Genomic DNA, 21156 nt, shown 5'->3' with positions numbered 1-21156 from the left:
GAAGTTGAAAGAAAACAAAATCAGAAACTGAGACATTTTATTTCACAAAATTTGAAGCCTGTGCCCGTCTTCCCAATCCCTGATGGTATAGGGTGATGGAAATAATGCCCAAGCTTTGGCAGGTAAACCCATATATTCCCAAAGAGCCACGAAAAGAGACGCATTTGTGAACTATCGTAACGTCTTCCGAATAGGTTACCCTACATTCGTTCTCCATTTTCTAATTGTACTACTCAGAATCCTTTGATATCTTCCCACTGCCAACACAACAATGTCAACACACTTTTGTAAAGGCATATAAAGTCTTCGGAAATCTGGGCCCAAAGAATCTTTCCAACCTCTCCTACTGTCCCCCTTTACACATATACGTGCACCTCTAAAATAATGAGCAGATTTAAGGAATTCTTTCCCTTCCACATGCCTTTTCCTGCATGCTTTCCTTCTCCTAGAATGCCCTTTGACCTCACCTGCCTATGTCCACGTTACAGCTCTCACCACATACACCGCTGCCTAGATGAAATTCATCTTCCCACTTTCAGTTCTTCCAGAGTTTTTATCTCTACATCTTTTGTGGCACTTTTCACATTCTACATTCCATCACAGTTATTTCTGCACATCTTTTGTTTTTTCCATTTGAACTGTAAGCTTCTGATGGGAAAGCTTTGTGTCTACTCAATCTTATTATCCCTAAGAGCACCTTGCAACGTCCATGACACGACAGGCCCTAGATAAATATTTCCTGAATGATTCATTCTGCCTTACAACCCTAGCTCTCTCTTCTTGGCGTTGTTTTGTACCATTCTGCCCCTGGGGGGTAAGATTGCTAGGCAGTTGTCAAATACAGGTACTTACAAGAAAGGTCCTGTATAAACTGGCAAAAGACTCCGTCATCCAAACTCTCTGATGCTTGGCAGTCAGAGATTAATCTGCCAACTAATATTTACTGAGTGTCTGTGGTATCCAAGCCACTGGTTAGACACTGAGAGACACAGGCGAATAATTGCTATGACTTTTTTAAAAGCATCTATTCTGTCATGCACTGTATGGGCACCATACACACGTAATGATTTAACCCAACAACTCAATGGAAGAGGTAGTACTATTAACACCATCACAGAGCCAATGATATTAGAGTCAAGACTTAAGTGACATATGTTGTCTGACATCCAAGAATTACAATATAGTTGGAAATGTAAGGCAAGCCCACATAGGGAAAAAGATAACAATACCCATACATCCTAACGAGAGCGAGTATATGTGACAGTGTCAATGAAAAGACTTTGGCTACAAGAATTGATTTCTTTCAAATGGTAGAATCTAAACAAGGTCTTGAAAAGGGGATCAGATTTATATTGGCAGAGAGTTGGCGGTGGGGATTCCAGGCTGGACTGATGTGTGCAGAGGGAGACGGGGGGCATATTCGAGGTCTGTTTGATGGGACAAACATTTTGATTCCATGTTGATTCTTAGAGAAAGAAATGATGGGACTAGAAAGTTGAAACCTGTCTACCATTCACTCACCTAGTCTTCAAAGCACTTTCACAGTTTGCAAATGTATTTTTCTCTGTGTGATTATTTAAACTGTCAGCTCCATGAGCGCAGAACCATGCCTGTGGTATTCCCTGATGGCCTCTCAGTGCCAGGGATTCACGAATATTAGCTTAATAACTGAACAACAGAAAAAATTACTCAATGAATGAATGACGGAGTGAATCGATGTATAGACAACTAGGCTAGCTTGTGTCAAATGCTAAAGTTCTGAAGTCTAGGAAGATTGGTCAGTCTAGTGGAGACAGTATAACTCTTAAAAATTAAACCAATTACAGAAATGAAGATCACAACTTTTCAGTTCTTTAATTAGGAGGAGGAGAATGATTTTCTCAAAGGGAATTTTGTTTCTTGTTTCCCACTTGCCTCAGGTTGTCATCCAATGAAGAGTCTCAACCCAAAGGGACATTCTTCTGCACCAGAAATTAGAAGAGTCCCTTCTCCTACCTGTATCCCCCCCCACATGGCCAAGAAGCAAGCAAAGGTTTTACTAGAAAACGAAGGAAGGAGAACATGAAAGAACGATGTTTTCACTTTGGTTAAATAATCTGAGTTTTTTAGTGAGAACATCTAAACCTCTCCGAGGGAATGGAATTTTCACTAAAAAAAAAAAAAAAAAAAAGCCCAAGGCCAGGATTTTGTAGACTCTTCCCAGCACTGGGCTCCCCTATGCCCAGTAGTCTGTGCAGAGAAGGCACATGTGAATAGCTCCTGTAAATTATTGGTGAGCAAGGATGATGAATTAGCATGCCTGACACCCAAACCTGGGCCTCTGCTACAAGCAGAGAATTTAGAGCTGGAAGGTAATGTAAAGCTCACCCATTAATCCAAAGCACTTCATTTTACAGATAGGGAAACTGAGGCTCAGAGAGGCGGCTCATGACCTCCATGACATTAGACAGCTAGTTAGTGAACGATCTGGGGTCAGAAGCAGGTGTCCTGATACCCGCTACATGACGTTGTCTCTCTGGGGACCGATATTCCGTCAAACCTGTCACACCGTTGCACGTGACTTCCAAAATCTCAGAGTTAAATGATACTTCAGAGGCCAGCGATGCCCACCACTTCCCAGAGAACCGATCCTCTCTCTATTGTTCCCATCAGGAGGTCTTCAAACCATGCTCACCAGGTTTTCCTGTTCCTCAACAGCTCTAAATTCTGGGAAGCTTCTCCTTCTATTACACCAAACCCTTTCTCTCCATAACTTCCACCCGCTGACGACACTCCAATTTCACCACGGAAGCTGGCTTTGTGAACTACCTCCTTAAGACTCATTTCTTCCTCTGTAAAATTAAGACTTTCCTCAACTGTTGAAGATTAGTGAGCACAAATTGCTCAGCACTGTGGCCAGCACACCGTAAGCGCCAGTTAAATGTTAGATAAATGTGGAGTACTGTTCTTATCCATCCTTCTCAGAGACAGAATTCTTCGTTCAGGAGGAATCACTACTGATATATCTGATTTGTCCATTTCTAGGGAGGGAGTGGTCACAGACCGAAAACCAGCCTGAGTGGCCTAGGATGGTAAGAATCCACTGGGCTTTGTGGACATAAATCTGACCTACAGTTCACTACTATCCAAATACCTTTTCTGTGCTGAAAGGGACAGTGGGGTTAAAAGCAGAATCTACACCACAAATCAAGAAGAGATCAATACGGAGTTCATCTGATAAATTAAGCAAAAGAAAAACTCCGGTGTTCAGGATTAATGTCACACCCTCTAGCATGCACAGAAGGTCCATAAGGCCTTCACTACCCACGGTTATTCTCTGAAAGCTCCCATTCCACCAATAACACTTTCTGGAGTTAAGCGATACACGGAGAGAGGAATAGGAAGTGTGGTCCAGACGAAAGAGGAACCAAACACTTCTCTGGTAGAACAAGGTAGCTGGTGAGGCAGAGAGAAGCAGGAAGAGGATGTGCCAGATGGCAGGGGGAGGGCAAACGAGAAGCCTGGACCAGAGTGGGGGGAAAGGAGCAGGTGAGGATGCCTTCCAAGATGGTAGCAGGAGAAAGCTTCACTAAAAAAAGAAAAAACTCATACTCATTAGGATGACAACTATAAAAAAAAAAAACAACCCACTAAACTAAGCAAGAAAATAACAAGTAATTTGGGATGTGGCGAAAATGGAACCTTTGCGCACTGCTGGTGGGAGTGTAAAATGGCGTAACTGCTACGGACGTGGCATGATGGTTCTCTGAACTACCATGTGATCCAGCAGTTCCACTTCTGGGTGTGTACCCAAAAGAATGAAAAACAGAGACTGGCAGAGATATTTGTACATCCATATTCATAGCAATATTTTTCACAGTAGCCAAAAGGTTGAAGCAACCCACGTGTCCATTGACGGACAAACAGAACAAAATGTAGTACAACCAGACAATGGAATATTATTCTGCCTTAAAAATGAAGGCAATCTTGACACATATTGCAACATTAAGGAAACGTAAGGATATCATGCTGTGAAATAAACCAAAGAAGGACAAATACAGTATCATATGAGGTACCTACAGGAGTCAAATTCATAGAGAAAGTATCAATAGCATGGTGGTTGCCAGGAACTGGGGGGAGGGGGAGAGAGCTTCCATATGGGAGGATGAAAGGAGTTCTGTAAACGGATGCTGGTGATGGTTGCACAGCAAGGTGAATGTACTTAATACCTCTAAACTGTACGCTTAAAAATGTTTAAGACAGTCAATTTATATTATATATATATTACCACAATTGAAAAAAAATTTGTTTTTAAAAGGGAGATAATATCAGGAAAACGCCACATGGGCAAATAAATACCAGGTATTTCTGTGTAAACCTTCTGAATGAAGATCATTCTGATGCTTGTTTGGCTTCTTGAAAAATAAAATAAAAATTACAGAAACTTAAAACAGTCCTTCTGGAAGCTGAGCTCATAAATATAGGAGTCCAGGATCCGAAGACAAAAGTCTGGGATATTTTGCATGTGAGAAACAGGTTGGAAGCTGCCCTTTGACAGAAAATATCATACTCGTGTGCACATGGGCAGGGACAGCCTACAAAGATTCAGAAAGAACTCTTGTCCCCTCCTCCCATCTGACTTTTCATGGGGCTGCAAGAACAGGAACGGTGAAGACTCGTTTTCCTTCTCCCAAGTCTGCGAGATTGTCCCTAAAATCCTCTTCCCACGGACCACCAAAGTCTCCTGAGCCCAGAGATGCGGTAGCTGTTCAGAAGAAGTTTCAGAGAGAAAAGAGAGTCTAAAGAAAGCACAGCCCATGAAAAACAAGGCTGAATTAGTGCTTCCTTCTGAAACCACAAACGTAAATCCGTTTGAGCCCTTTTATTTTTATTTACCACACAGAGGTCTTTATGGACAAGGTGTAGGCTGAAGACCTCGGTATGGATTATGTTTTCATTGTTGGTTTTGTTCTGTTCTGTTTTGTTGAGTTTTCTTCAGGTAGGAACTTTGAATTTTTACACTCAAAATGAATAAACCCTACTGCCGCCCTGGGCGCGCATTTCTACACAGAAGGAAGGCCCTGCTGGAGGCCCCTGGTTCAGCAGCAAGTCCTGCTGGGCTGTGTGTTGGCCTGGCTTTTTGGAGAGGGGTGTGGCTGCCCAAGAATTCACAAAAGCATGCCGAAAAGACAATTGAAAATAAAAATTAAATTTATGTTTCTAGACAGATTAAGGCAGGGAGTCATTTAGACGGGGAAAAAATATTCCCAGTCCGGGGCTAAGTCTTAGGAAATGGAGAACTCAGTCTCTGATGGGACGCCCTATTGTACAATCCAGTGATTTTCAATTAAGGGTCCACGAGGTTGTGAAAGCTATTTTTCATATTTCAAACAGCCTATTGGCGATGGAATGTCTGCCCAAGACATGGCCACGTGGGCTAAATGAAAAGTCAAGTTGTTTCGTGTTTGAGCTGGCAGCCTATCAAGTGAGTGTGGTAACACTGGTGGTTCTGGCCCAGATCAGAAACTCTGACTGGTCATTGATGAGGTCAAGGGCATTTCTTTTTTTTAATTTTCAATTATTTCTCTCTTTTTTGGCTGCGGCGTGTGGCGTGCGGGATCTTAGTTCAGTTCCCCGACCAGGGATCGAACCCCTGCCCCCTGCAGTGGAAGCGCAGAGCCTTAACCATCCTGACCGCCAGGGAAGTCCTGAGATCAAGGGCATTTCTGGAATGAGATTTTTTTCCTTCCCATTCTGTTGTATGTCTTCAGTTAATAAAAATGAAATTACAGCTGGATTATTACTTGTTAATTGCAGCTTGGCAGGCAAAATCTTGCAGAACCTGGCTCACCAAAGGAAAAAATAAGAGGGATCCCTGGCGGTGAATATTTGGGAACCACTTTTGATCCGCCCCTTCCCCTCCCCCGGACATACACAATTCCAAGGGAATAAACAGGCTTCCCTGGAGCCAGAGTGGAACATGCCTATTGCGTGAGAAAACTCAAAGAGAGACAGTGTAAATTAACTGCATCTGGTTAGATGGAGCGAGTAGGGGGAGGAGATAATTAGTTGGCGTTATAGGAACAAGGGCAAAGAAGAGAGTTACATATTTACTCAGAGGAAATCCAAAACAGACTACTTAGCACCCGTTTGGTGCTCATGGGTCATCTCAACATCTCTAAGCCGGCAGGTGTTGAACCCAGAGACACCGCTCAAGCCCTGGATGACACAAGACACCCATCCCACCTCCGGCAAATGGAACCCTGCCTTCAATCCCCTTTCCTTTCCACAAATGAAGGGAAGAAGGCAAAGGAATGCCCAAAAGACAGGAGCAAGAAGCAAGATTCCGGTGAAGAAACAAGCAGTGTCTTCAAACAAAATCCCTACAACGAGGAAGCCGAACCAACGCATCTGTTTATAATAAGATGAGTTCTCTAAAAATCTCATCCGGGTCAATTTACAGCACCCTTTGGTATGTATGTTTCCATGTGTAGATGCACAACATTTCGGAAGTAACACATATTTCAAGTGATGCAGAGACATCGCTGGGCTGTTTTATTGTGCACAGGCTAGTAAAACTAAACGCCACAGTCACATAAAGCTCCTTCAGACGCAGCTAAAATACAATTTCCACCTTCCCAGAAGAATTTAAAGCATTCTAGCACAAACAATGAAGGCACACAACCTGAAAATCTTTCCTCTCCATAGATGCCAAAAACCTACGTACATTAACATGTGTATTATGTATAGCATGTTCGGCTCTCTCCCCGAGTTCAGGTTCTACATAGTTCCTGAGAGAAAGAACTGCTACTAGGTGCAGAGCCTTTAGGATGTGTGCTTATGAGATATAAGGTGCGGGTTAGCATTTACAGGTTTGTAAACATTTCTAAAGCTGGTTTATGGGTTGTTTATTACAAGAAAAGATGTAACAACCATGAGGTTAGAGTACCCTCTTGAAAGAGGAGCTAAAGTTAGTTAAAAAAAAAAAAAAAAAAAAAAAGACTAGATGAAGATTAGTGAGCTCAGTAGACACGCTGGAAAGGACGGCAGCCGTGTCTAGGCTGCCCTCATGGGCTCCATATTCCCCAGAGGATCCAAGTGCATCCTAGGAAGTTGGGAAATCATGTCAAGCGTGATCACATAAATTGGGACAGAGAGTGCTGGGAGGAAAAGTTTGTGGCAGTGAGAGGATCACAGGCCAGAAGTAAGGACAGCTGTGTTCTAGGGCCAGCTCTGCTCCAACCAGCTGTGCAACGACGGGCAAGTCGTGTCACCGTTCCCGAGTTCAGTCTTTTCGCCAATCAAATGAGAAAGACAGCTGGCCCCCAAGAGTTCTTACAACTCATTAATTTTAAGCTTCTGTGCGCTTTCAGAAAAACTAAAAAATTTCCAGAGCTCCCTAAATTGATGTCACCTGAACCCCCTAAGACCGGCAGCATATACATCCAGCAAACATTCTCTATTTGTCTATCATCCTCCTCCAAGGATCTCCGAGAATACTGCAAAACTGTCATGGATATTTTAGCTACCTTCTGAAACCTACAGCAACAGGCCATACCCTCCAGGTATACCCTTCACGATACTATTGAACAGAGATGTTGAGTGCTTTGTCCAAGGTCAGAAGCTAGGACAGGATCAGAATTCCAGCCTCTTCATTCCTAGGGTTATGCTATACTTTCCACGAAGAAAGCAAGCTGGCTTTCTGGGAAGAATGCCAGAGGTTCCATTCTCCCAACTGAGAATTCATTGGAATATTGGAATAACAACTTTGGAGACTGTGGTCTCTCCAATCCATTTCAGGACCTGTCTAGAAACACAAAAACCCAGAGAAAGAAGCAAGAGGGAATTATTCCGTTTTTTAACGAAAGAGAAAAAAATTAGGGGTGGGAATATGGGATTTCTTAAAAATTACATGATTGCTGGAAGTTAAATTGGTATTCCTTCATTGGTTTGTAAGTTCTGTTTCCAATCACAAAAACATACAGCTGAGGATGCCGAAATCACATTTCAATGAATTAGCATCTTGTCCCAAAGAATCTTTCCCACTCTGAACAAAACATAGAACCCAGAATGCAACCCTCTATGGTAGAAAGGAATCTCCCTCAGTGCAACAGAGAGCTTGTCATCATCCTCTAAACCATAATCTAATTTGACAGCCTTCAAGCCCAACAGCACAATCACGGAGAATGATAAGAAAGTTACTGCGTAACTTGGGATATACTGCCTCTTCTAGGAAACTGATTGAGACCCTATCCTGCCAGATGGGAGAGATGTCATCCTTTACCATCTTTTACCATCCACACACGCCTTATTAGGCTGAAGTCAGTGCACCTGGAAAATAATCCCATCATAGATTTAGAGACATATGTTCAAAAAGGAAGGTTCTGACTTCTTCCAAGAAAGGCCAACCAAAACAAGAAAACACATGTTGGACCAGCTCCAAGCCTTGAAGATAAAATGAAACCAACCTTACGGCAAAGCCCAGTGATCCACACTCAGAGTTGAGATTCTAAAGGAAAGAAACCAGAAACAGTTTTTTTTTAAATCACTTTTTCCCCCTACCTGTCGATGATGACAGGGTCTGAAGGAGTCTCATTTCGGTTGCCACAACTTTTCTTTTCGCAACATCGACTGTAGATTGGGGAGGGGCCAAAAGAGTAAGAGAAATGCGTTAAAATCAAGAAAACACAATGAGCACACAATGTAAGAACATTCACAAAAACGGGTACGTCCTAGGGAACTGCTCAACTATCAGTTGCTTGAGCATGAATGTATGGCCATGTTCAACAGCAACGCTAAACTTGAAACCCAGACTCTTCGTTCAAATTCTCCCTCTACGACTTATAAACTGGGTCATTCTCAGCAAATCACAACTTTTCTGAGAGCTATATTTATAATTCGAATGATGGACAATTGGATTTTAAGATCCAGAACGTCACCTCCAGCTCCGGGATGAATGATTTTATTATTGTATTTATTATCATATATTTTTAGATCTTTGTGTCTTAACAAATACTTGAAGGAAGAGGGGAGAGGAAAATGTATGCAAAAGGCCCCAAGTAGCTGCCTGGATTACTATAAACCTTAGTTATATAACATCTTTCTTCAGAGAACTCGGTGTACTTTGTAACCATTTATTCATTCATTCATTTCCATTATTTTCTAAAGATGAAGAAAGAAGACAGGAACTATGGTGTGCCTTGTCAAATAGGGGGAAAAATGAGGCAGGGAGCTGTAAAGTGATATCTCCAATAATTTTCAACAAGTCCAGAACAGAAATGGGACTCGGCACGGAAGCCCCATCCTGCAAACTCTGCGTCCCAAGACTTCCACTGGCAAAGTGCTGGGTTTCAGGTAGATACCCGCGAAATGCTTACGGAATCATCTGAGAGGAAGAGAGAAAGAAGGGGCCCTAGAGCAAATACAACGAATGGGAAGGACTCCGTAGGACCTAAAGAGAACAAATACGAAAAGGGCAAGGGAGGCTGGGTGGCTGGAAGCACTGGAAAATCACATCCCTGTGTTGCCTGTCTGCTGCTTGTCAGGACCACAAGACTTCTAAATACCTCTCGGCTCATCCAAGCATGTGGTCCACCATGAATAGGAGCTGGTGAAGGATGTAGCCTTGACATGGCTTATAAGAAAAGCATTATCATCCACACCAGTTGGAGAATATGTGTCATAAATGTTAGCAATAACCAAATTTATGTAAGTGTTACCCTTCCCGTGATAGTTTCTGTATAGTTTAAGATCGATGCAGCACGATAGAAGGACCGGTAAAGTGGGAATCGGGGCTCTGGCGTCTAACCCAACTTTGTCACTAACCAGTTGCATGGATTTAGTCAAATCTCTTTCGCCCCGCTGGGATTTGCCTTGCTTATCTATAAAATTAAAGTGTTGGACTAGATGATCTCCAGAGTCTCTTTTAGGTTTGAGAAGGGCACAGGCTATGAGATTCCCTGAGCATCCTTCGATTCGAAAGTGGTGACAGATTAGGGAAAAGACAAAGTCACTGTGGCAGCAGGGACCCAAAGGCCTAACACCATCCCAGTCTTAGATTTGCTTTCTGGTTCTGCGCAGTGCACTTGCCCTCTCTGATCTTCTACAGAATTACCAACAAACAGACAGATATTTTAAAAAAATTTTAAGTCCATCTCTCTCATGCAGGGATGTGTGGATTATTCAGTGAACGATTCTACCATTCTCAAAAAGTTAAAAATCCTTGAGAGATGCTTAAAAAACCTTTCAGCCAATGGGCACGATGAGGTTGTAAGACATTTAATCAAATTAGTAAGAAGTAAAAGAAAAATTGTCTCAAGTTTTTTAAATACCAGAGTTCGCCACTGGGACGCGGAAATAATAGTTTGCCTTTGAAATTATATTAGGTCTTAACTTTTAAAATTTCCATCTCAAGATTAACACCAATAAAAATTCTGACCGGCTGCTCTCCCAGAACCTTTGTCTCTCTTCCCAACTCCCTACCCCACCCGTTGCTCCTGCTGCCACCATCCCTGTCTCCCCGCTCTCCTGTTTCTATTGCTTAAGTCAGCAGAATAATACCTTTGCAACTCAGGCAAACCTTTTTTCTTAGCAAGACAATTTCAAAAAGCCCTATACATGCTAGTTATCTGAACACCTTCTAACTAGACTCCTCTTTGACATCACCAGCCTGTCAACCTAACCCAAATCTGTGTGCGATTCTAAGTACAATTTAATTACAAGAGAACACTCTCAGGATGTGGCAATCTATTTAGCTTGAGAAGGAATGATTCTAAGGAGGCCGAGTAAGTTTGCAAAATTGCTCAGCTGAATTCAGCTGCTTTCCATGGGGACTTTCTCTGGAGGAAAAGAAAAACAGATAAAAATGTAAGCCTGGTGCCAGTGTAATACAATGTGGGGAATCAACTCAGGGAAGGAAATGATACTCCAAGAAAAATGCAGAGAAACTTTAGGACCCAATCTTCCATTTTCCAACAGTAACATATTTAAGTATAATCTCTAACTTTAACACCCAGAAAAGATGTAGCAGACACTTGGCTGTCGGACTATAATAGTGAAGGAATAAAAATTATAGGAGTGGACTGTATTCACCCCATCTGAGCTCTTCGTAAAATTTCTCTTGGTTAGCCAAAGCTAATTCTTTTTTTCTTTCTTTCTTTCTATTTTAAAAAGAAAGGTCTCATCAAGATGTCCTAGTTATTCTTTATTTCATTTCTTAAATGACGTTCCGTCCTCAAGCCAGCAATAGTAACATAAGCAAAGGGAAATGGAGAGTAGAAGACATTCATGAACCCACACTCCCCAAACAGTCGCTCTGGGATCAGGATGTGGGGAGTTGACATGAAGAACAGGGTCCCTGAATTACTCAGTTAATAAGCTCAAATCTCCCTTCCTTTGCTATAGAGACAAAGCCTGAGTGACCAACTTCAGGTTCAGCTACTTTCATGAAAAGGCTTTTTAGGGTTATTTTCTATCAAGTCATTCTCCAAGTCTGAAAGTATTTTTAAAAACTGAACAAGACGAAAAAATAGGAAAAGATGGGAAACAAACAAAGAGAAGAGGCAACTGAATTTGGCACTAGGTTAAGGTTGTGTCCCTAACTACCTCGGGGAGGCTCAGAAGTACTCTTTTTTTTTTCCTAATGAATGAAAATGAAAGCTCTTCCTCTGTTCCTCGTTTGGCTTAGTTTGACATATTTTATTCTGGTCCTTATTTGGAGAGCCTTTTACCTGAAATACTCTCGGTTTGCTTACAGGCCTCTTCCACCCTCCCTGTCTCCTCGTGGTGGTCTTTGGAGAGGGAAAGAGAAAAAAAGCTAGCCAGTTGGGGATGGGAGGTGGGAAATATGAGAAATTTTCTCCCAATCCTGAATCTTACCTGCACTTTTCAGAAAGGGATCAAGATGGGGGATATGCAAAGGAAAAAAGCCCCAGCCCTGGACACAGGGTGTCCAGTCAGCCAAACTCCTGCTCGAGACAAGCCAGTGTGCCCTTTCCCCTCCAAAATCGTTTTTAAAATTCAACCCTCAACTTTCAAAAATCTGTCTCTAATTTCAAACTCAAATAAGCGCACAGCATGGTGGCTTTTGTTTTGTTTTCTTCTCCCCAACTCCTCCCTGCGATTGCATAACAAAAGTGTCTAAATTCACACCATCTGGCCGATAAAGACACTGGCCTCACTGCCCGGCTGGCCCATCTGATTAGGGCCCCGTCTAGCCTGCGCCTTGTGGCGAAAAGTCACAGCTGTGGGGTTTGCTTGTGCTCAATACAACTCTGTTATTAGCCAGCTGTAGGCCTTGAGACGACTTCTGTTCAAATTATAATATCTTTTAACCCTCTGAGCATTGAGGGCACAGGGGTGGCTGGCAGCGACATAACAACTAGACGTCTCCTTGCTAATAAATGGCAAAATGAACTAAAGCAGGGAAGAGGGGAGAGGAGACCATTGGGGAAGGGAGAGAAAAGTTATACCTAAAAGAGATTTATTTTGTTGCCGCCTAAAAGCTAAACACCAGTTTATGAGCTTTTTTTTTTTTTTTTTTTACTAAAGATTACAGAACACAAAACCATTCAGGAAAATTCCCAGGTATGCCCAAGAACACCTTGCAAATGAAACTAAGTGTGTGCAGTACCCACTGAGAAACAGAGCATCTGATTCATCCCTTAATCACTGACTGTGATAACTGACTCTTAAAATGTGAGAGAAGGAACTTTTTTCCCTGAAAAAAGTCAACCAGCTCTGACTGACAGATTGAATGGGAACTTCCCTTTTAGATGCATCCAATGCTTGCCATCACCCCAGCTCATCCCCCAAAACACACACACACACACACACACACACACACACACACACTACAGACACAGTACCCAACCCATGGATCATTTATTTACCCACAGTTAATATTTGTTTTAAATTCTAGTTTGGGAAGAAAATAGAGCGTCTTCCCACGTCTCAAATGCAGAAAAGTTACAGTACGTTAAATTTTTATATTGTATTACTAATGCAGACTAAACTAGAGGCTTTAAAAATTGATGCTGCTACTTAAACAGCATAAAATGAGGAGGATTTGATTGGGCTTAAAAAATAAAAATGTCAGCCTTAACTACAGCTGGATAGGGCATGCAAGTATTATTTAAAGTGATAGGTATAATTCATCAGACAATGGGCCAGATTTAGGTTTTGTTTTCTTTTCTTTTAAGAAGATAATCTCTCCAAACAAAGACATTTAAAAGTAGAAAGAAGAATTAAAAAAAAAAAACCACCTGCCTTTCACTTAGCCAACCAAATAAAAGTGTTCTATTTAACCTAGGTACTACATGCAAGTTCATCTTGGAATTGTATTTTCTTTCTGAATGTACCTATCAAGGGGCCCTGGGATAACGGAGTAGCCATTTGCTTACCCCATTGTCCCACACCTCACCCAGCACTCAGGAGAGGAAGCCTCGAGTCCCCTCAGCTGAGGCCACTGGCAGAGTTGAACTTTGCAGTTGGCAAAGTTTGTTTTTCTAATACTTGGTCAAAATCAAAACAAACATGTCTGATTGTTATGGTTTCTTCCTGACTCCATGAGGAGGGAGACGGGGCTGCCGGGAGCTGCCCATAAAACAGTCCAAACTAAATCAGACTGCCTGCAATTACCCAAAGTCTGGAGTTGGAAGACATTCACTGAAGCAACAGTGGAGTTAGGAAGAATTGAGGCTTTCTCTCCAATCAGAGATTTTGGAGGAAGAAAAATGTGCATAGAATAGCATTTAAATTTTTATAATAAAATAACCACCTCTTCCCAGAGTTTCCTTTCTATAGCTTTTCTCCTTTGCTGTGGGATTCCCCCATAACCAGCACATATCAGACACTCAATAAACATTTATTGAAAGAATGAATAAATGTACGGGTTAATTTTTTTTTTAATTTTCTTCTGCTCCAGCAGAAGAAAGGACTCGAAATGGATTGGTCTCAGAAGAGAAGATGGGAAAAGGTGTAGGAATTCGACTTAGACTGCACCTTTCACAACTTGGCCCTCAGAATCCAGCTGTTGCTCCAGACCTCGTACCTCCCCGGTTGGGGTCCTCTCCCCCACTTCCTCCCATCCACAGGTGGTGAACCCGACTGGTCTTTCTAGCCGGTAGTTCCTCCTGACCTAAGAAACTCCCGTGGCTCGGGAAATCTAGGGAAAGCAACTTCCCTGGAGGAACAAAACGCTTCTGCGGCACAGACAGGTGCCTCAGCTAGGGGGCAAAGGGTAGCGCCCCCAAAGCGGGCCGTTCCATCCCCTGCGGTGGTCGCCCGCCCAGACTGCCAGTCGTTCCAGGACCTTGACTCGGTAACTCCACAAGTGGCCCCTCCTGTGCATCTACCCCTAACGGGTCGGACCGGCGGGCCTAGGACCGCGACCGACTCAGGGAAAGCCTCCGATCCCAAACTTGACCCGCGGCTGCCCAGCCCCTCCCAGCACTGCCGCCGACCGCTGGACAGCGGACCTTCCACGGAGCACAGGAAACTCCTGAGACGCCTGGGGGTGGAATCCTGAGTGGTTCTGGGTTTCCTGTTCGACTCCCAACCGATTTGCTCTTAGAATCTGTCTTTTAAGGAGGCAAGCCCGAGCGAGGCCGCCCGCTCCGCGCGCCAGCGCTCGCGAAGGTCAGCGCCCGAGACGCACGCGAGCCAGCGCGCCGGGCGCAGCTCACCTGCCCCGCGCTCCGGCAAAGCCTGCAGGAAAACACGGCTCTTACCTGCACATCACTTCGTGTGTCAGGAGAACTCGGCACATTTCCGGATTCTTATTTTGTCCCTCGTAAGCTATGGGCTGCGAAGGAGGCGGGGGCAGGGTGGGGAGATACGAGGGAGTGGAGGGACAAAGAAAAGGGGACTTAAGAGCGAGCACAAAATCAGGTTTCCTCTCTCTGCCCGCTTCTTCCTCGGGAGCGCCCGCTGGCAGCACAGAACCTGAGCTGTGGCCTGGTTAACTCGAGCGAAATAGTAAGAGAAAAGTTTGCCCTGGTGAGGACATATTTCTTGCAAAAGGGAATATTTGGGGGGGGGGGGGAGTGAATCTCCCAATAATTGTTTCCCCTCTTCATCCCTTTGCTCACCTACTCCCATCTCCAGAGTCTCCCCAGCCAGAAAGACAGGACAATTGGGGAGTGAGAGGGAACATTAATTTTTCCAGAGCAGACAAAGTGTGGGTTTCTGTGGAGGGGCTGTGAAGACTGACCCAGGAAATCGCGGAGGGTAGGGGGAGGTCAGAGACAGGCCAGAGGGGGGAGGGGGCAGGACGGAGGGCCCCACCCCCCACCCCCGCGAGAGGAGGGGACAGCCGGGCTCACCTGCTTGGTGACCGAGTCGATGAGCCTTACGTACAGGTCCTGCTCCGTGCGGACACCTGCCGGGGAGGCAGGAGGGCACGAGGTGAGGGCCGCGGAGCCCCGCCCGGGCATCCCAAACCTGTCCCGCCGTGGGGCCCGGGCCCAAGCGCAGGCGGAGCCGTCCTGGGGGCAAACACCACCCGCCCGCCCCCGCCCCCGCCCCCGGCCCTGAGCGAGCCTCCCGCAGCCCTGCTCTCCCCAGGCCTGGAGCCCGCCTGCCGGTGACCGCGACAAGGTCAACTGCCTTCCTTGAAAAGAGGAACAAGCGGGCGCCGCGGGCACTCAGGGCGCTCACCATTGCTGTAGAGGAGCTGTAACTTGTAGTGGGTGCCATTGTTGGTCTTCTCGTTGCCTTGTTCCTGAAAAGACAGAGTCCCTTGCTTTCCAGACCCCGAAAAGGAGAGAGAGGGGGCTTCCCTAACCCACTTCCCACTGCCTTTCTCCCAGTCACCGGGCAGCTTTGAACAGACCCCTGCCCAGGTCCGGGTCAAAGGGCAGGAGCATCTGCCGCTGTCCAAGCTCCAAAACTTTCCAAGGCTGGCGGTCACTTGACCCTCTCCAACCGTCTGTCCCTCCCCCTTCAAAATGCCCTCAGAAGCGCGACTCCGGAGCTGGGGCCACCGGACACTATGTCCAGGCTGCCTTTAAACAGGCCCCACCCAACCTGTCGGGTTCTGCCTGTCCTGCAGAAAGGTGAAGGGACCTGTCACTTGGAAGAGCAGCATTTGGCCCTGTCCCACCAGGACCGCAGCCTTGGAGCCACTAGCTCAGGGACCCAGGTCCGGGTTCAAGAAGAACCTTGGGAAGAGCCGGCTCCAAAGCTTGAACGGTGCAGCTGAAGAGACGGAGGCCCAGAGAGCAAGAGACTTTCCTTTCCTCCCACATCACCTTCGTTTGAGATAAAATCCAGCGCCCGTACCGGGGCCTGGGCAGGGGCAGGCACTGCCTTGGGAACCAGAGTGGAAGAGAAGGCTGGGGGTGGAGGGGCAAGGCTGGGCTATGGGTTTCAACCTTGTACCTATGTAACCCACCCTGCCGCGCTGGCAGGTGCAAAATAATAATAATTAATAATAAATAACCCGGAGAAGGGCAGTGGCGGCTTTGAGTATACGTTTAAACTATGCTCTAGTTGGAAGGACTTTGCTCCGCCGTCAGTCCATGCCCAGGCTCTGCTAATGATCCGGAAGCCGGGTGCGCAGAGCCACAAGCACCGCTGCAGCGGGAGGTGTGGGCGGAGAGTTGCCGGCGGGAGAAGCTGCGGGGAAATCGACTGATTTAAGGGCTAGGGGTGAGAAGCCTCGATTTATCATCCCTGCTGATGTGAGCGGAAAAGTGTCGGGAGTGACAGATGGGATCTTTAGTGCTTTGCAAGGAGGTAGTTATTAGGCCGCGAGGGGAAGAGGGGGACCTCCGCTTACTTTGTCGTTCTCCACAAAGTCTACGAAGGCGGTGCGCTCTATCTCCACCGGCTGTCCCTGCCTGTCGTAGAGCGCCAGGACGAAGTGAAAGAAGTTGGATTTCCTCAAGTTGGAAGGAGGCTGCTTCTCAAAGTGGGCCCGGGACAGGGCTACTCCGCTGCGTACGAAGAGACACGGGGGACACCAGACACGGGGAAGGAGAGAAAGACACGAAGTCACCAACGCGCCCACGCAACATCTCAGAGGGTCAAGGGTCCATGTCCCGGTCCAGGCTTCTGAACCCCTCGGGTGCTTTTTTCTATTAGGATTAAGAAGCGGGGACTCCTTAGAGGAGTCACAGTGGCCACGGGGGTCGGGTAGCAGGGCCCACGACTCTGGACTTTGCCACCGCCAGCCGTTCCAGCCTCCGGGCATCTCATGCCCAGTAGCTCAATGTCCGGCCTTTAGTGGAGACCAAGGAATCGCGACTACAGGCCGAAGCCCGGAGGGTCCCCCCCGAGACGGCGGTCCAGGTCTTGTCGTTGTGCTGCCCCAATCTTCTTCCTCTTCCCGCCGCCGACCGGGTCAGGATTCGGAGCTGGGCCCGAGGGGTAGGGGACTAAGCGCCTCGTTATTTTTGAACAAGTGACCCTTTTCCTTCATCTTCATTGGAGTGACCTGTCCTGGCACTGCTGCCCACAACGCACCACCCCCCAAGCTATCTCGGAGAGGCGGTGGGAGAGAACCCCCTGGGGGCGGATGGGAAGCCCAGAGGCCAAGTCTCGGTCCTACAGGGAGAGGCCTCACCTCCTGCTTCCCTCGCTCTTCCGAAAAGTTGCGCCTGGGACAGTGGCAGGGCAGAATCCCCTTCGACCAGTACTAGCGATCGAGGACCACCGCGGGCGACATAATACTGAGGACCCCTCCCCTAGAAGCCGAAAAGTTGAGGCAGAGCGCGTCCTCGCCTGGGGCCGAGAGTCTCCCCGCTCTAGCCGCATCTCTGGGCGGCGCCGGACAAACGCGCTGACCGCGAAAGCCGTGTTGGAGGACCCGACAGGCGCCCTGAAGCGTGTTGAGTATGTGCACACACCTTCCTGCCGACCTGTCGCGGCCGGGAACAAACTGGCCGCCAGATCACATTTAACGGGAGACTCGGGGTCCAGGCGAGCAAGCAGACGGACGGAGTTGCTCCGGGACGCTGGGGTCGCGGGGCGTCCTGCCCCAGGACGCGAACACTCTCCCTCTTTTGAAGGGTGTAAAATTTTGACTAGACTCCCCCAACGGACAGCCTGTTCCAACTTTAACAATTACTTGATCTGGGAAAGGAGGAAAGTAGGGGAGGTGTCTTTCAGGAGCTCGGCTAGGGAACTGCGCCGTGGAGACCGGTCTGCGGCGCTGCCTGGTTTCCCTCAGCCTGCAGCCCAGCGAGTCCCCCAGACGGCCGCGGAAAGCCGCCGCCACGGCGTGCCATCTGCTGAAGGACACTGGCGCCCCCCCCGGGCTCGGGCAGGAGGGAGGGAGCCGCCGCCTGCCCCGGTCTCCTGAGCGATGCGACTTTTGCTTCCTCTCCTCCAAGGGTGGCGGCCCGGTTCGCTCTACCCGGGACACCTAGAGTCCTGGCCTGGAAAGGAGTAATTTCTCTGCGTGATGTCGGGACTGCGAGGGGCATGGCCAGGAGAGTGGATAGAGAGGCATAGTGCTGGGTAGAAGTCTTGGGGGTAAGGGGGCTGTCTCTCGCAGACAAGGTCGTGGAGATCACAAACCTCAGCTCAATAGTGGTGGTGAGGGAGGGGAAGCAGAATGTCTTCATGGGGTGGCAGCCTAGACAAGGCGTTTATTACGTCAGCAGGAGAATGCTGACAAACAAAGTCAACTTCAGGGACCAGCAAAACTAGAGGCTTGTGATCCCTGCGTTTGCGGTGCGTCTCCTTTCTTCCGTGACTCTTTCTACTGTTACTCCTTCGTCTTTTCTCTTTAGTCTCTTCTCTACCCTCACCCCCGCCTCTGTGCATCTAGTCCACTGTTTTCTCTCTGCACCCGTACCCTCCAGCCTGCCCCCCTCCCAGGGCACCCGGCCGCTCTGCCTTCCCAGGCAGGCACTCCGGCCTCTCCTGCTCCTCTAGCCAACCATCTGGCCTTGGGCTCTCGGCCACCAAGAATCGGCCGGCAAGATGCGGGAGGAGAGGCGCTCGTAAGCAGCTGGGCGAAACCCGGGAGTCGCCGGGAAGCCGGCTCTCCTCCAGCGGCCGCCGCTGCCGGCTCCGGTCCTCACGCTCTGCTCCTGGCTGGGCCCGCCTCGCAGAACTAGGGGCTGAGCTAAGAGGCATCAGATACTACTTTGTTATTTTTCCGCCCAAAGAGTAGTCTGTGGGGAAGGAGTGGGGCATACAGGCAGTTCAGAAACTCGAGTGTTGGCTGCGGGATAAGTGTTCCCCTAACTGCAGCGATCTGCCTGCCGGAGGGCGAGCCCTAGCGCGCGAGGCCAGGGCGACAGATGCGGGGGAGAGAGAGCGAGCGCGAGCGCGAGCAGCGAGGGGGGTGACACACACACAGAGAGAGAAAGACAGTGAGAGAGAGGGAGCCAACAAGCGAGAGATTGCGAGCATAATCATTGTGCAGCCGTCTCGTTACCTCTGCGCAGCGACATTGGCGTCCACCACGCCGACATTCCGGACCCAGGACCTGACCGAATCCATCTCGGCGCCCAGCGATTTCTCTTTCAGAGCTGGTCCTCTTCCTAAAGTATCTTGGATCCCAAACATTTAAAAAGTCTGATCTACTGTCGCTTTAAAAATGAGTTACAACGCTGTCCTCACTGTTCCCAACGTTGTCACCAAACCGTCTCCTCCAAAGCAATCCAGGAAAAGGGATCAAGTGCCGAAGTTTGAGTCTCTCTGGTGAAAAAAAAATTTAAAAAGATAACCCGTCCTTTGCTTCCACGCGTGAGGTGCGGACTGATGTAGTTAAAGTTTGGGTTATATCCTCCTCAAGTTCAGATCTGCCGCCTCAGGCCCTCCGCCCTAGGTCTCTCGCATCCTTCCAGTGGCAGCGCTGCCTCAAGAAAGTGATCACAATTTTGAAGCATCACCTGTTCTGGGAGAAACAGGAGGAGATTGATGGCTGCCTAATCTCTCCCCTTCCTCCTGGTCCCCCACCCCCCCCCCCGCTCCTCCCCACCGCTCCAATTTAGAAAAAAAAAAAAAAAAAAAAAATCCCCAACAGGATCAGTTGTGAAAGGAAGGGGAAGACCCGGAGCCGAGAGGAGGCGGTGGCTGCGAGCGCTGCGGAGCCGGGCTACAGCCGCTCGCCTGCCCCATGAATGGGTTACTACGGCCCGGGCCGCGGAAGGCGGAGCCGCGGCCCGATAAGGAGCCTCATTTGCATGGACGCTCGGGATTGGCCGGCGCTGGGCAGGCCCGGCCGACGTCCTCTGGCGGCGCGCGCCCCGCTCGGCGTTGCCTGGAGTCCGGGAGGTGAAAGGGGACAGAAAGCTGCGGGCCCTGGGTCCTAGCCCGAACCCCATGTGCGTGCGTGAGATGAGGGCCCGCAAATCCTGCACTGAAGCGGGGTAGCCCGGCCCTGCCGGCTGGTACGCGCCGGCTCAGTCTGGTCGCGGGAGCGGGAGGCTTCCATGGATCCTGCCTCTAAATGCAGATTTTTGTAGCCTGCGGGAGGCGTATTCATTCCCGGGGCTTGGGTTCTGTGTGCAGGTTTGTGAAGAAGCGGAGTGTGACCGCATGTACTTATGTTTGGTGCAAACGTTCCCGAGAGCAGCCCAGTTTCCCTGGACGGCTCTCCCAAGTCTCCTGGAGTTACTTGGTGACACTCAGGTTTTGTGTGCGGTTTACAAGTTGAGAGACAAGGATATATGAATGAAGGCGGGGGTGGGGACGAACAAGGCTCAAGTGCTATTCAAATAAACAGAGTGTCGGGGGAAACGGTCAAAGAGCTAAGGAAAATACGCCCGGGCGGACGCGAGCGGGAGTTGCACCCATGCAGATGAGAGGTTGCTGACAGATCGTGGCAGGCTGAGTGCTAGAGCTGCCCTGCCTTGTCCCGGGAGCCCCCTCCTGTCCCCAGTACCCCTACCCCCCGCCCAGTTCCCGAAACCCGGGGGAGCCAGCAGAGGAGCTGCTGGGAGGCAGCGGGGGAGTCGCGGAAACTTTGCCCAAGGCGCGCGGTCGCCGCGGTGCTGGCCGCGGGCTGATGATGGCCGGGAGACGGCTGCAGCTCCGCTAAACAGCTGAAACTCTAGGCGGCTTTTTAACTACGCCGGGCAGCTCGCAGTGCCTATTAAAACTCCTCCTGGCTGGGTGTTATTTTCTTGCTTCTCCTTTTGTATTCTGATCTGCGCATAGATCTGCTACTGAAATCTAGAACACCAGCGCGAAAACAGATTTGAAGACAATGAATGCAAA

At 48.1% G+C, this 21156-nt stretch overlaps 1 protein-coding gene across 6 annotated transcripts in view; it reads right to left on the bottom strand.

The window, feature by feature from the left end:
• Positions 1 to 19836, bottom strand: part of EBF2 (EBF transcription factor 2) — a 191834-nt gene extending 171998 nt beyond the window's left edge. For 4 of the 6 annotated variants that reach the window (XM_065879342.1, XM_065879347.1, XM_065879345.1 and 1 more), the window contains exons 1-6: positions 19370 to 19500; positions 16760 to 16916; positions 15637 to 15700; positions 15303 to 15358; positions 14709 to 14782; positions 8542 to 8610 (exon numbers count right to left, since the gene is read on the bottom strand). In XM_065879342.1, the coding sequence (XP_065735414.1) occupies positions 8542 to 8610; positions 14709 to 14782; positions 15303 to 15358; positions 15637 to 15700; positions 16760 to 16916; positions 19370 to 19500 (551 nt within the window). Of the gene's footprint in view, positions 1 to 8541; positions 8611 to 14708; positions 14783 to 15302; positions 15359 to 15636; positions 15701 to 16759; positions 16917 to 19369 lie in introns of all 6 variants that reach the window. The other 2 variants (XM_065879344.1, XM_065879346.1) reach the window with 2 other exon arrangements.
• Between the last annotated feature and the right edge of the window lie 1320 nt (positions 19837 to 21156).

Source organism: Phocoena phocoena, chromosome 6 (genome assembly GCF_963924675.1).
Source record: "Phocoena phocoena chromosome 6, mPhoPho1.1, whole genome shotgun sequence".
Lineage (NCBI taxonomy): Eukaryota > Metazoa > Chordata > Mammalia > Artiodactyla > Phocoenidae > Phocoena > Phocoena phocoena.
The sequence above is the reverse complement of the archived record's forward strand: the minus strand, read 5'-3'. Positions and strand labels throughout refer to the sequence as shown.